Source organism: Heteronotia binoei, chromosome 7 (genome assembly GCF_032191835.1).
Source record: "Heteronotia binoei isolate CCM8104 ecotype False Entrance Well chromosome 7, APGP_CSIRO_Hbin_v1, whole genome shotgun sequence".
Classification (NCBI taxonomy): domain Eukaryota; kingdom Metazoa; phylum Chordata; class Lepidosauria; order Squamata; family Gekkonidae; genus Heteronotia; species Heteronotia binoei.
Genome location: NC_083229.1, coordinates 30,143,819 through 30,160,373, shown reverse-complemented (window position 1 = coordinate 30,160,373; position 16,555 = coordinate 30,143,819). Strand labels below are relative to the sequence as shown.

At 39.6% G+C, this 16,555-nt stretch overlaps 1 protein-coding gene across 6 annotated transcripts in view; it reads right to left on the bottom strand.

Annotated features, from left to right (window-relative positions):
• CSMD3 (CUB and Sushi multiple domains 3) overlaps positions 1-16,555 on the bottom strand; it is a 933,126-nt gene that overhangs the window by 539,589 nt on the left and 376,982 nt on the right. For all 6 annotated transcript variants that reach the window (XM_060243303.1, XM_060243304.1, XM_060243306.1 and 3 more), the window contains exon 5: positions 15,257-15,464. In XM_060243303.1, coding sequence (XP_060099286.1) covers positions 15,257-15,464 — 208 coding nt within the window. The remainder of the gene's footprint in view (positions 1-15,256; positions 15,465-16,555) is intronic.

Sequence of the window (16,555 nt, the reverse complement as noted above, 5' to 3'; positions counted from 1 at the left end):
CAACCATCCAGCTATGTAAACAACTGGGGCAAACCTGAGCCAGGAAAGCAAAATATAGAACTGAAGTTGTTATAGTTAGCAACACTTCTACCTTTTGCAGTACTTTTACAGAAACCTTGAAATCACAAAATAAATAAATAAATAAAATTTTAAGATTAAATCGCTATGGCTAGAGTCTCTCCCTCCCTTTCTTCTAAAACTGACCTCTCCTATTCAGAAAATGCACATAGAGCCTAGTCATGTTCACAAGCTGCAGTGAACACACATATAATTCATGTAGAGCATACATTTATATACATGTGATACAGATCCTATCTTTCTCTAGATATTTGACCCTAGCTGCAGAAAAAAAAGAAGAAGAAAAAGTACTGGCTCTTTCTTATGAACAGATGTACACATACATGCAAAATATATGTGTGTTCAGTATAACATATGAAGAGTGTACAGTTGATTTTTCTTTATACAATGTGTTGAATAATTCTGATATACTCAATTCATGCAAATCCAAATGTGCAATTTAAACCCCAGATTCATCCAAATACTGGTGTACTAGCACCCTGTTTCATTTGTAAAATGAATGCATGTTGGCTCTTTATTACAAACAAATGTACAGTCGTACATGCATTCACTGTAACATGAACAGGCTACTGTAATGGGAACTGTTTGCATTGATTGTTGAAACCATTACCTAAATTAAGATACTAGCTGTTGTGAGAACTATAGAGTTCCAGATAAATCCAAAAGTTTTCAAAGAATTTTCCCTCTGATGTCCCATAGTTAAGTACCAAAAGAAAAACAATGGAGAAAATTAGATTCATCCATATCTGGCTCTCATCCAATGTAATTATCGTTTAAATGAAGTGCATATTCTTTATCAGAATACATTATTGTCTATGTCCCTCATGAAACAAGGTAGTTATAGAACTAGCTTACTGGAAACTAACCTTTTAACATAATGATTATTAATTTGCATATCTAATAGCCATGTATGCTATTTTATGTGGATCAACAAATCTGCACAATGAGGCCATAATGGACTAAGTTACAGGATTCAGCAAACCAGAAAGACCCCAACTTGCATGTGTGTGTGTGTGTGTGTGTAGATATGTGTGTATGTCTGTATACGTACATATATGTATTTATAAATACATGTATGTATATACATGTATTTGTATGTGTATATATCTTTGTGGATGGATGGATGGACAAACTGTTTAAAAAAAACTGGGAAGTACCAGTTCCACATGCACAGATGTCATAGAAATAAAGGAGATTGGATTGCTACAGTTTTCAGTTCCCTCTTCTCTGTGACCACTGAAAACTCTGCAAAACAAGCAACTATGAAATGATATGTATGACTGCATCAAGACTCCTTTTGTACAGTGATTTCCTGAGGCATATATCCATTCTTGTGCATCTAGAACATTATGTCTAATCTCATCAAGAATGATTTTTGCAGTGGTTTTAAACAATTTTCTTAAGTGGTGTCAGTGATACAGAAAAGAGGACAGATTATGTTAACCAAATAAACTGAAAATGCATTAGCATTTTGCTCCATACAAAATCCAAAAATTAAAACAAAACAAAAACATAAACACTGGGAAGTCTTCAAGCATTGGTTCCACTTTGGTAAACAGATGGGCTAACTGGGGGTGCTACAACCAGGGGAGATGTGTGAATGAGGAGAATTTGAGAATAATCCCTATATTAACACATGTTCTTATTGTTAGGCTCAAAATAATCTTTGTCAATGAAACAGCTATAGTGGCTGTGTAGCGCTCAGAGTTTGTTCACTTGACTTCCTTTGAAAATTAAAAGGCTGTCCTTGAAAATAAGCAAACTGTTCAGGGACACCACCACAGGAGGCTGATGGTTAGCTTCCTACTGCTGCCAATAAATCAGACTGCAAAGTAGTGATCCATGTTACTGCATTTTAACCTCTCCAATCATTGGAACTGAATGTCTCTAAGCCCATCATTTCCAGTATAATTTATCCAGCAAAACTAACATGAAAAGGAAGAAGAAAGCCCAGTTCCATAAGAAGGGCTGTTTTAAGATTAAATATACTATGCTAAAACTTTTTTAAAAACCCAATTTGTTAACTGAGAAGACTGTATAGAAATCTTTTGAGAATAATGCAAGGCTCACATTTAAAACAATATGCATAATTTGTGACAACTGTAACAGGAGGAGGTGATCAGCAATAATTAGTGTGCATTATTATTTTCCTTTCTATATATTGACTATATAGTGCTATATTTGTACTTGCATTTTGCAAAGTTCCATGGTTTGGAGACTGGACCAACATCATTTCTTTCTTGCTTTCTTTTTTAACATTTGTCAATCAAAGCCTCCCAAGGTAGCTAATGTGGTCTGAACTGGGCCAAAATAAGGCAGTTCTTTATATACTTAAATTATATTCCCTTTTATTTGTATGTATTTCTTTGCACACTGCTGAAGCAGTAGCATGCAATGTTCCTTTGCAAACATAGCCTTAGGCTTTTGTCTTGCTTCTATATAGAACAGTTTATAGGTTTAGTCCCATGCAATGCTTCCAAGAACTTCTGACAGTGGATCAAGATATTTTAAATTCAAAGCTGAATTTTTTCCCCCTCCACCACAGTATTAAAAAAATCTACAGCTGTGGTGATAAATATTTCTTGTCTCTATTGTGCAGGAGTTGGTTTTCTTTTCTTTTTATGCCTGCATCAGAACTATAACACATTAATTCTATTTTCTTATTAAGAAAGTTGCCCTTAATTATAATTATCTCTCTGAAAAAGAAAAGTGCAACAGCTGCATCTATTCTGGGAATGGGTCCCCAGACAATGTAATTAAGTTAGATTGGTTGGGAGCTGTCTGTCTAGATTTGAACAGTGGCGTAAGGAGGGGGGGGGCGGGGGGAGCGCGCCGCCCCGGGTCTGGGGGTCCCCGCATTGGCAAGGGGGGCCCCCAAACAATGGCCGTGACGCCGTGTTTGCTGCGCTGCGGGGGGGGGGGGAGAAAAAGAATGGAGGCGCGGCGCCCGACAGCAACGGGGAGCGCGCGCGCACATCGGGGCTCCTCGTGCCCTTCCCCCTCCCCCTTTTTCCCCCCTCTCCGTCTCACGCAAAGGCGACGGCGCGTCGCTTTTTCTCCTCCCTCGCCTCGCCTCAGAAGGCGCGCGTGCGCAGGCAGGCACCAGCCTCCTTCTCGGGCATCGGGCGGGACGCGCCTCCTCAGCGGAACTAGTACTGTTCTGTACTGCAGCTTTCCACAGTAGAAATTCTTAGAATTGGACGTGGTAATTCTACTGTATCTTTTAGTGGGACCACTGATTTTTTGTTGAGAAAACCATAAAGGGGTGATAGGGAGCTGCAGCTGCCTTTGAATAACTTTCATTTTCAAAAACGGGGCGGGGGGGAGAGAAAAAGAGTTTCCCACATTAAATTTAGGAGCAATCAAAATAAAACAACTTCTAAAATTACCCAATTTGCCCCAAGCTTTGTGCTGAAGAATGAGCACGTAATTATCAATTAGCAAAAAGTGCTTCGGAATGTAGGGTTGCAAGGGGGATCATTAATTGAAAGGTTTCTCTGAACGCAGTACTTGAAAAAGTGCCATCTGAAATGATTTCAGGGCTGCAGGGGCTGCCCGTTACAGATGGGTGGGAAATTGGCATGCAGCACTAATGAGTTTAGAGGGTGAATGGAGTCCATTTGGTTACTGAAAATAAAACAAAGCACGATCAGAGATAGGATGATCCTGTGTCTGAAGGTGTAAGTCAGGCCCTTCAGCCAGACTTGTGGCTGTTTTCCCCCATTGTGGCTGTTTTTCCATCTTATATTGGGGATTAAAAGTCTTACAGCTTCGTAAAACAACTGGATTTTAGTTGCTCTGTCTAAATGTTTTCCCTCCTTCTTTGATTGGTTTAGGGATGTAATATTAACAATCACTGGACAGAAGGTGATATTTGAAGCTCAGACATGTTTATCTGAATTTTAGTGCAGGACTCCTAAAGTGTCTGGTATACTATACTTATTTATTTTATTCAATTTATATCCCGCCCTCCCCACGAAAAGCAGGCTCATATGAAAAAATGGGTTTTAAAAAATCAGTTACCATGTAATGCAAAGGAATAAAGTGATCCATTTTTGAACCTTTTAATATATGTATTTGACCTTAGAAATTTTGCTCATTGTTCCTGCTTCTGACCACAGATGGATGAATTGATTGATCTGGAAAAAATTTACATTGCTTCTCCTGAGAACTGCTCAAGGTAGCTCACAGAGTTAAGACAGTTCAATAAAATAATAATAATTAAAAAACAGTAACAGACATGTTACATACAATGTTCAAATGTTAGCCAGGTAGGATCTTTAGCCTTTAGTCATTAAAATTGTGCATAATATTACCAGAAAGTCATAAATAATAGTAAATACTTGCATTGCATAATAATTAAATTTTTAAAATCCATTTCTTTGCATAGTACAGCAGATATTTTAGGAGTCCTGCACTAAAATTCTGATAAACAAGTCTGAGTTTCATATACCATCTTCTGTCCAGTGATGGTTAAAGAATGTAGATATTCTAATGGATTTGCTCCATTGAGATAAGTTTTCCTATTTATTTCAATGGCAATGCATGTATTCATTTGGTTTCACAGCTCAAATGAATAGGAATTCCTTTGTGCAACCCAGTCTTCTTGTCCTGTGTTGTTAATTTTTAAACCTATGAATATATCAGTTTCCTTCAGTATAACACAATCTTGGTTACTTTGTGTGGGTGCCTCATAACTATGGATCTGTATAAGGGATTATAGCATTTTTCAGACTAGATTCCTGTATATGTTTCTTTGTTGAAGGAACCTCACAGGTCATGATATATGTAGAAGCTTAAAGGAGTGAATTTGATTCAGTAGCAGTCTTCCTATTTTCAATTGCTATGATCAGGAAAATATATAGACTAAAAATATTCACCAAGATTTCTTGTTCAGAATTCTGCCTGTGAATATATGTTTTCCCCAGCCTTCATGACTTTGTAAGAATGCCCATTCATTACCTATGTGAAGGTTCGTGAAGAAATTAAAGATGGACAAAAAAGATGGGTCCCATCCAAGTAACAACGCTGCTTAGCTTCCAAGCAGCCCCGTAGCCAACCAGGGACCCACGGGGCCTGCCCCCCTGACAGGGTTTTTTTGGGGGGTGCTCACCCCCCATTCTTCCCCCTCCTACATGATTTAAATCATGCAGGAGAGGCACCCAGGAGCAGCCACTGCCCCTCCCATGCCATTTATAGGGCCCACAAATCAGCTGATTGGTGGACTCACCAGCCTCCTGCATGATTTGAAAGGCCCCTCTTTAGATGGCCCCCTCCCTCCTGGCCCCTAGCTACAGAGCTTCCAAGACTTGGCAAGATTGGGCTATGCCATGGACCCCAGCAAGAGGCTTTTGAAGCAAGTGAGAAGCAGAGGAGGTTTGCCATTGCCTTCCTCTGCAGCCTTCCTTGGTGGTCTCCCATCCAAATACCAGCCCTGCTTACCTTCTGTGATCCAACAAGATCAGGCTATATACCATACCATCTTTCCTCCTTTCATAGGGACACCTGATGGTTCACCTCAGTTCCTGTTTGCTGGTTGGAAACAGGAACCTGTATGTGCTTTTTTTAGAGTGCAGATTTGAACCTGAGTCTCTGAGATCTCGCTCTGACATCCTAACCGCTACACCACACTGGCTTTTTGCACAAGTGTTGCATGGGACTGGCCCAGGCAACTGCACAGACATTGTTGGTGCCTTCCCCGCTGGTAGGCATGCTGCTTCAGCCATCTTGGTAGGCACAACCAGACACCCATCTCCCGCTGATGCTCTCTGACAAGCTGCTAAACACCCCACAGAGAAAGAAACACTTCTCATTTACAACTCTGCAAATTTGTTTCTTTTCTGATATGCAAATGAGGGAAGTCACATCACTTCCTGTTTCCAGCAGGGCTCCCTCGCAAGTGGTGGCCATCTTGCGGAAGTGACATCACTGGAAGTGACATCATATCCTGTTTCTGGAGGCGTGCACACACACACATAGGGGGGCCCACATAAATCTTGGGCCCCGGGCCCCCAAAGCCCTAGCTACGCCACTGGATTTGAAAGATGCTAAACATAAGTAGTATCTTAATTTCATATGTTTATAATAGGATTGGATCAGCTACTGTTGGGGACAGCAATAAGTAAGCAATCTATGCGACGACTGCTCTAAACTGCATTCTAAAACCAACTGAAATATGCCCAGAATTAAACAAAGCGAAATGTACGCCTTGCAGAATTATGGTTGTTCAGTATATTTGCATTCACACACACAGGAATACCAAGTAGGAAAAAAGCTTTTGGTCATTGCAAGGCCAAAACCTGAGAAATCTGGTTACATTCTTCTACTAGTGGCAATATGGTTAGAAGATTAATTTGGCAGAATAATTTTGTTAAACATTTCTTGTGTTCATGACTTTGCCCACAGGCCAGCACTGGCTTACAAGTGAGTCCTCAGCTAAGATAAGGTTGAATGAAGATGCCAGTTGTGTTAACTGGCATCTTTATGCGAAGCGTAGTTGCTACAATTTTCATGATGCAGCAGTCCTTTCTCAACTGCTAATGTTCACAATAATGGTGTCACCTATGTTTCTGCCACACATTGAGGCACCAATTCATATAACAAAAGGGTTGCCAGGTCCCTCCTGACAACTGATATGGGATGGGGGGGGGCTTACCAGAAGTGAGAGGGAGGCCCAGCTGATGTTACAGACAGGGCTGGCCCTGTCGCTAGGCAAACCAGGCAATTGCCTAGGGCCCAGCCTTCTCGGTGTGCACCATATGACTTGGTGATATTATTAGTGTGGGGGGGGGGGGCTCCAGAAGTTAGCCTTGCCTGGGGTGCAAGACAGTCTAGGGCCGGCCCTGGTTACAACAATGTGTCTACATCATTTCCAACATGACCTGGAAGTGACATCATCAGAATAGTTGCTTCAATTCTGCCTAACTTGTTCCTAATTCCAAAACTGCTCCCAGATGTAACCTGTTACATTTCTTTGAGGGGGTGAACAAACATGTGGACAAAGGAGACCCAATAGATGTTGTTTACCTTGACTTCCAGAAAGCTTTTGATAAAGTTCCTCATCAAAGGCTCCTTAGAAAGCTTGAGAGTCATGGAGTAAAAGGACAGGTCCTCTTGTGGATCAAAAACTGGCTGAGTAATAGGAAGCAGAGAGTGAGTATAAATGGGCAGTCTTCGCAGTGGAGGACGGTAAGCAGTGGGGTGCCGCAGGGCTCGGTACTGGGTCCCATGCTCTTTAACTTGTTCATAAATGATTTAGAGTTGGGAGTGAGCAGTGAAGTGGCCAAGTTTGCGGATGACACTAAATTGTTCAGGGTGGTGAGAACCAGAGAGGATTGTGAGGAACTCCAAAGGGATCTGTTGAGGCTGGGTGAGTGGGCGTCAACGTGGCAGATGCGGTTCAATGTGGCCAAGTGCAAAGTAATGCACATTGGGGCCAAGAATCCCAGCTACAAATACAAGTTGATGGGGTGTGAACTGGCAGAGACTGACCAAGAGAGAGATCTTGGGGTCATGGTAGATAACTCACTGAAAATGTCAAGACAGTGTGCGTTTGCAATAAAAAAAGGCCAACGCCATGCTGGGAATTATTAGGAAGGGAATTGAAAACAAATCAGTCAGTATCATAATGCCCCTGTATAAATCGATGGTGCGGTCTCATTTGGAGTACTGTGTGCAGTTCTGGTCACCGCACCTCAAAAAGGATATTATAGCATTGGAGAAAGTCCAGAGAAGGGCAACTAGAATGATTAAAGGGCTGGAGCACTTTCCCTATGAAGAAAGGTTGAAATGCTTGGGACTCTTTAGCTTGGAGAAACGTCGACTGCGGGGTGACATGATAGAGGTTTACAAAATAATGCATGGGATGGAGAAAGTAGAGAAAGAAGTACTTTTCTCCCTTTCTCACAATACAAGAACTCGTGGGCATTCGATGAATTTGCTGAGCAGACAGGTTAAAACGGATAAAAGGAAGTACTTCTTCACCCAAAGGGTGATTAACATGTGGAATTCACTGCCACAGGAGGTGGTGGCGGCCACAAGTATAGCCACCTTCAAGAAGGGTTTAGATAAAAATATGGAGCACAGGTCCATCAGTGGCTATTAGCCACAGTGTATGTGTGTATATAAAATTTTTTGCCACTGTGTGACACAGAGTGTTGGACTTGATGGGCCGTTGGCCTGATCCAACATGGCTTCTCTTATGTTCTTATGTCTAGGCAAGTGACCAGTAGTGCATTTTACTAGCTACGGATGTTTTTCCAGTTGTGTTCTATCTCGAGTTGGATCAGTCTAGACATACATACCCTGGCAACCTCTAGGCTGGACTACCAGACTTTAGGGAGTCTGCCTTTGAAAAATGTTCAGAAAGCTGGCTCAGAACACACTGCCAGGTTGCTGTATTATTTAAGTGCAAAACAACTGTGTTGGCTTCCGCAATTTCCAGGGCAAATTCAAGGTGATGGCTTTGACCTTTAAAACCACAAGCAGTTCAGGATATGACTGGATGCAGTCACACATAGTTGAAAACTTGAGTTAAGGGATTAGTGCAACAAACACCTCACAGAAAGTAGATGCTTAAGAAGAAGAAAAATTGTTAGTTCCTACTATATATTAATGAAATGAATTAAAAAAAAAAAACATGGGTCATTTCTTATCAAAGAGGGTTTGAAAAAACTATTTGACCAGGGATTAAGGTGAGATAAAAGAAATGTGTGAATACATATACACAAAAATGAATTACCCAAAGGTATGATTATGGGAAACTGCTATTTTAAGAACAACTTCTGTCTCGTGGTAGCATTTTAAAGGACATCACTGCTTCCCAGAGCAGCCAAAAGTCACACACTATAAAGCAATCATAGGTGCCATGAAATTGGGATTGTGTGTCTGTTAATTAGGAGAATCCCTTCTGCTGGATACACCTTTTCAGTGGCAAGGATTTTTCCTTTGCTGCTTAAACTATTGAAGAAAATTGATAATTTTGGAGGATAAAGAAATTGGAGAATATGTTCAGCTTCCTATTCTTGTCCTCCTTCATGGATTTCTGAAGGTCTAAATTTCTGAATAGAACATCTCATTGCCTTGGAGGGTTTGTTTCTAAACCAAAATATAGATTATGTTGCCTAACTATCCACTTGGAAAAACGTTCTTCAATTATAAACAACTGACAAATGCAAACACTCAAAGTCAGTCCCAGTTTGTAAATTTAATTATTTTAGAATTACTTCTCCCCACTTTGCTATGGTGAAAAGTTTGGATTCTGGAACTGCATGACAGGTCAATCTCATGGTTACTTCCCTCATCATTATTACCCAGCAATGGTGAAAGAAGAAGCCCCATGTAACCAACTCCTGCAATACTGTGATAACATATGAAAAGGCCTTTATAAATCTTTTTTTTAAAGATTAAACAAATTCATGAAGGGTAGGTATAAGAACAGCTGTTAACCCCAGCCAGAACACAAAGACCTATGTTACCAGTTCTACACACTCAAAGGAGCTGGGGAGGGGGGCAACTTTTTCAAAGCGCACACACACCCCACCATCTACACGGCAAACCACTTTTGAAAGTTAAAAGCTTCTCAAAAGTAATTCAAGAATATAACCAATTGAACTGCTGTTCAAACTCCAGACATTTCAAAAACTATAAACAACCCCACATTTTCCCCAGTCAAGGTTATCTCCTTGATTAACATTTACCCAAACTACAAATTTGCAAAACCAGTTTTTCAGAGCTCAGTTCTGAAGAATGAAAAAAATGGAGCTGAAGAAAAAGATGCAAGCCATTTGGGAACCATGTTGCAGAGAACGGTGGGGTACAAATGAAAGAAAGAATAAAAATGCATTTGTACTCAGTGTCAAGGGGATGCTTTCAGATCACCATCTGGAATCTGGACATGGTCATTAATGCTTAGCAGTTCCTATGGCATGCAGCACATTCCTTGATATAACTAAGAGGTAAGTTAGATCACAAGAAACATTACAAGGACATGTGGCATACAGATTAACTCCCTTACTATTTGTTGTAATTTTTATTCTTTATATATGCAAAACTATTTTGACTGGTCAAGAGCAGAACCTGGGAGAATCTGAAAGATCAGGGGAACTGCAAGTCCAGACTGAAGAGGTCATGCATGTAACCAAGGCAGAACTTGGAAAGTTATTAACGGATCCTGACAGAATCTTGACTTTATTTGGCCTTGCATCCTGTTGAATTAACTCACCATTAAGAACAGGAAAACACAACCAGTTTGCAGAGATATCTTAAGACCAATTAATTAAACCTTCTAAGTTTGCTGAAGTCAGTGGGCTTGGGAGAGTATACTGTGTCTAGGCAAGAAACTCACCAAGAAAACAGAGAATGGGTACATTCACTCTCACTTTCATCTTAATACTCTAATGTTTATCTGAATTATTTGAAGAAAGGAGACCTTGGATATGTAAGTGGATGAGGATAGTCTCTTTTAAGATAGAAGATGCAACAGCTAAATTAAATTTAAGACAGACTCAAAGGTATTACTGCCTGGACAGAACTCCATAACCTTTATTCTAATTTTAATAGAATTTTAGAAGATAAGTTCCAGCAGTCTCCTAGAGTAAGATAACATACAATGATCCTGGGTTTATTCTTTGATATAGAGTATTCTGTGAAGATATAATCAACGAAGCTATTAGGAGCTGAACCTCAACACTATTCTAAAGGGATAAAAAGTATTAACATAATAAATCTAATTAACAAATCTCTGCTAATTAAGTTTTGTAGATCTATTTTTCCCTAGCATATGGAGAGGTGCTTTTGCATAACCAAGTACATCAATCTAATTCCACAATATGAATGACAGGCTCAGGAATGAGTGCTCCTTCAATCTGCTCTTTGAAATTAGCAATTATTAAATTAGCATTTTAATGCTGTACTTTATTTTATAGTTTACACTTAGGTAATGACAGTATTTTCATCTTTATATGTTTACTCTGGTCTGTCATTTAAACATGAAGTTTTTGTTTGTTTGTTTTTTTATATCCAATATGAAATCCCTTCTGTTTTGTCTAGATTAAGTGCAAGTTTGTTTAACATCAGTCATTTGACCATAAATTTCAACACTGGTCTAGGGAACATTCCTAAGCAGGTCTGCTCAGAAGTAAGTCTCATGTTACTCAGTGGGGCTTATTCCCTGGAACTGCCCTAGGATTACAGTTTTACTTAATAACATAACATCAGCAAATTGACATAGATAATCCTATTTGTCTGGCATATATTAAAAGAATGCAGATGACAGTACTGAAACTCAGGGTCATCTTAAATCAGATCCCAAATCTGTGCTTCTGTATCCCCAACAGAAATTTTCTCCATCTATCTAAAGGGCTAAACTAAATAAAGAAGCCTTCAATTCCTACCCGAGTTTCCAATCCATATGACAGACATGGGAATTGAAATTAGACTCAGGCTACTTCTCCTCCTCCTTCTTTTTCTTCCTCCTCCTCCTTCTTCCTCCTCCTCCTTATTATCATCATCATCATCATCACCATCACCACCACCCCATCCTGGCCAGTGCCAGGCTCTGGGTGATGTACAACATAAAAATAAAATACATATATTAATATCAATAAAATCTGTTCAATTGAAAATAAATTATAAACCCGGATGGTATCTAATTTAAAGTACTAGTATTCAATCTAAATTTCCAGCCATTACATCAGGGGTGGAGGGATCCGCCCAAGAGGGGATGAGGAGAAGAAGAGGTGCCAGCAAGGCAACTGTCGCTGTCCTTATGCAAAGGCTTGGTGGAACATCTCTGCCTTACACCTAATCCAATCACACCTGCTATTGACATTCACCTGCTATTGTCCTTTGGCACCTGAAATCACTCCGAGATATATGGATTCCCATTCTGGCTGCATCTGAAGAAGTGAACAGTGAATCACAAAAGCTCATACCCTGACACAAATTTTGTTAGTTTTTAAGGTGCTGCTGGACTCTTGCTTTTTTCTACTGCCTCTGACTGATGATATGTGAATAATATAGGCATCTCAAAACGAAATAAAGGCTCTATCAAGGTCAATGTTGTCTGACTAGTAGTGGCTTCCCAAGATCTCAAGTACTATATCAGATAACCTGATCATTTTAACTGTAGGTGTCAGGCATTGAACCTGGAACCTTCTGTATACAAGGCAGATGTTCTACAACTAAATCATGGATCTTCCTCCATTGCTCTCCAAGAGCTCAGGCAGGGTCTTGGGAGAGATAGCCAAGGCTGTTGCTGGAGATTCCTCTTTAAAAGGAGATGCAAGATGTAACACACCCTGAGCCTGTTCTATGGGAAGGGCAGGCTAAAAAATGAATAAAATAAACAAATAAATAAAGACTGAACATGGAATAATACGCATGTGTGCATACACTACTCCTAAGCTACTGTCCCTTATCTTTTGAGTATGAATCACTCCTCTGCTATTTTTGCATAGTTCTTTGAGCAGTTTTACAAGATGTGATTGTAAATGAGTTTCTTATAATTAAGCAAATGTAATTGACTGTGTTTTAGGTTTAGTAGTATAATTAGCTTAGCTCCACTGAAAAACAACAAACCTAACTAGTAGTCATAACTCACCATGTAGCACATGACCCTAGAGATATCTCTCATACAGAAACGAGTATGGATCTTCAGTCATTGAGGTTTTTTGTCGCTAACCTATGAAAATGTTAGTATGGTTATGTTGCCATTATGACTAGCTATATTAAACCATCATCAAATACACTTGACTGAGAAAAATCAACATGATTTGGGAGGAAGGACAGAACCACATGGACACATGAAGCTGCCATATACTAAATCAGCCCAATAGTCCATCACGGTCAGTATTGTCTACTCTGAATGGCAGTGGCTTTCCAGGGTCTTTCATATCACCTGCAACCAATCCTTTTAACTGGAGATGTCTTCTGCTTGCAAAGCAGGTATTCTATCACTGAGCCACTGCCCCTCCCCAGTCAGGGCCTCTTTCCTTAGCATTCTGTGTCCAGAAAGTAAAACCAATGCCAACTAAAGATACAGGAAAAAATGACAGAATGCCAAAGAATTACATTAAAAAAAATGAGTACCAGCCTTGACCATCCTCCCACAAGGAGAAGAATGTTGATTTGAAGTGAGGTTAAGAACCTAGGTGAGTTAATTGTGGTTTTAGAGTTGATAACAAACTGCCAACATGCCATAAATCTTTGAAGCATTAGCACTGATAAATGACAAGAAAAATAGAGCATATCCATTTCTGAACTATTTCAGAATTTTTTTGTACAAATCATACACAGTGGATTTCTGAAGTATCCCTATATGAAATTTTAACGCTTTATCTCTGCAAAATACACTTACATGTAAACAATCAAGACTCTGATTACTACACGTTGAAGATGAAAGCCACTAAAAATATTTCCGCTACAAATGGGGTACTGGCATTTATGTTATACTGTACAATCTTAGTTTGGAACAGCCCACAGTCTGTGATCATAAAAGCTAAACTATGCACAACCATTCCAGTTCAACACAGGCAGGAATGGTATATTTGGTTGATTATGTATTTAGTTTATTAACAAAGTTTATGAAAAACATAAATACAATAAATAACATCTAAAATGTATGCTAAAAAAAACACACAGCTAGATCCCTCAGGGACAGTGGATACACAGAAGTAGGTTTATGCAGAAATATTCCTATCCAGATGAGGAACTGTGTACACCACCAGATGTTACACATTCAAATCTTGTCTCTAATTCACTTCTAGGGCTATAAGTATTGAGTGCCTTGTAAGAATTAAAAATCTCAACAATGAACTTTTTGGGGAGGTAGAGTGGGGAAGCTGGACTGAGTTCCCCTCTTCATCCCCGCCTAATGGGTGGAATGTTAGCTTTTTTAAAAAGCACTCTCTATGTGTGATCTGTTGGGTCAGGATGAACACGTACTGACAAAGTCAATCTAATTAATTCTTCTTGATGGTTTCTTACTGATGGAAGCAATTCTCAGTTAATTACGTTTTCCAAGTCTGTTGTTTTCCCTATCATAGAAAGAGGGGTTTTGCATAATAGAGTACAACAAACTGCTGGGCAGAATTCATTATCACCCCATGCCATGATCCCAAAGGCCTGCACCCACATGCTCATTTCAGACTAACAACACTTGCACTGAATATTGTTTGAGGAAAGTACGATTCTTACAATAAAGGATCCTATAGAAAAGGTATGACCTCCACAAGCCAACCAGGGCAAACATAGCTCTCCTTACCCAAATATACAAGTACAGTTGTCATTAGATTTTTGCCTGAAAGGGCTATTTGGGGCTGTTTGTTCAGACTAAGTGATTTTGAAAGTAAGTTAAAATAATTTTGAGACAATTTCCCATTTTTTCTTGAAGTGGGATAGGTGGTTGTAGAAAGTGCCATCAAGTCACAGCCAGCTCATGAAGACCCCATAGGGTTTTCAATGCAAGACACAAATAGAGGTGGTTTGCCATTGCCTGATTCTGTAACAATCCTAGACTTCCTTGGTGTTCTCCCCTAAGTACTACCAGAGCCAACTCTGCTTAGCTTCCAAAATCTGACCAGATCAGGCTAGCCTCATCAGGTCAGGACTGCAGTGGGATTAGGCAGAAATAAATTGGCCTTAGATTTCACCTAGATTTATTTATTTCTGCAGATTTATAGTCCGCCCTTTCCCATAGTGGGCTCAGGGCGGATTCCAACATGGCAAAACAATTAAAACCAGCAAAACAATCAAAAAGTTAAAACAGTTAAGCTATTAACTAAAATTAATATTAATATAAGGCAGCACGGATGATGTGAACACATCAATTAAGCCATAATTGTCACAGGCAGCTTAGATGTCCAGAAGATATCAACTATGTTGGCCTAATTTTTAGCAATCAAGATGGCAATCAGTAAAGGGAGGCCATTTAGATGGTATAATAAGACAAGGACGCCAGCTTGCCTCAGCTCTGTCTTACAGGCCTCCGGAATGGTAACAAATCTGGAAGGGCCCGAACCTCCATAGGGTTCAAAACTTACATTCAAAACAAAGTTAAAAGTTTCCACCCAGATGAAATGCCTGCAGGAATAGTAAGATAAAATATAGGAATTTTGATAGGATTATTGGCACTTGGGGAGTAGTAATTTCACAGAACTTTATAAGCAAAGTCACTCACCATATTGTGGGTGGTTCTGAACCTTCTATTTCCAAGTAATCATATTTCTCTTCCATTTGAAAATCTGTAAATATGAGTGAAATGGTGTCTCCAGGCTCAGCCACAATGGTCCATGTGCAGTCTGCATTATTGTGGTATTCATTAGGAAAATTGGGGCTAGAGACGATGCCACTGGATCCCCTCATGGTTCCTCCACATGCATCCTCCGCTGTTAAAAAGAAACATAATGGAGGCACCATAAATAAGAAACAGATGCTTAACTATGTTTAATTATGATAGAAATAATGGTGCTTCCTGTTCAAGTTACAATTTTCCAAAACATTGCTTGAATAACAGACAAATTCCTGAAAGATTTAGAGAGTTCCATGCCACCAGATAGTCACAGTCTGCAAAACAGGTTGCTAAAGGCAGGTTAATTACTAGAAAAGTCAGACAATGGGACATTAAACATAAGTTTAATAAACAAGATCAACATTATAACATGAAGATAGATCCAGGTGGGCAGCCATGTTGGTCTGAAGCAGTAGAACAGTTTGAGTCCTGTGGCACCTTTGGTCAAAGTTTCAAAAGTCCATAGCTTGAATAAAACTTCGTTGGTATTAAAGGTGCCATTGGACTCAGACTTTGTTCTATTATGACATGGAGCAAGTCAAGCTGCAATTAAGTCACAATAGGGGCTCTTTCAGTTTGGACTTGGGGAAGAGAACAATTTCCATTGCACTCAGAAATGCAATTCTGTTCTTGCAGAATACAAACTGCATTTTTTTTTGTGTAAAGTAGTTCTAAAAAGGTATAAAATAGTTATTTTAAAAGGCAAACAGGTAAAAAGGTACAAGATAGTGTTAAAACAGTAAAATAAGGTTTAAAAAGGTAAACATCCATAATTTCATCACTCCTTGTTTGCTTTCCTATTTTTACTCTGCTATTTCTCTATTATGTGTTACTATTTTACTATACTATTTCTAGAGGCCAAACTAGACATAATAGTATTCACAGGGCTGACCTATGGACAACAACACAACTTTATAGTGATTTTAAAATGCCACGTGGGCCCAATCAGGATTGGATGCACAATACTGTGAACTGAAATGTTCTATTTCCCCCATGCCTTTTTAAGTGCTGAAACCTCCTCAGGGGCAGGGAGCATCTGTATCAGCACTTGGAAAAATGGGGGAGGGGGGGAGTTAGGAGCCATGAGGTGTGGGTAGAATATCTAGTCCCCCACTCCAGCCTCTTAACTGTCAAGACAAATAAGGACTACCAACTCTCTCTCTCTGAATGTGTGTGTGTGTGTGTGTA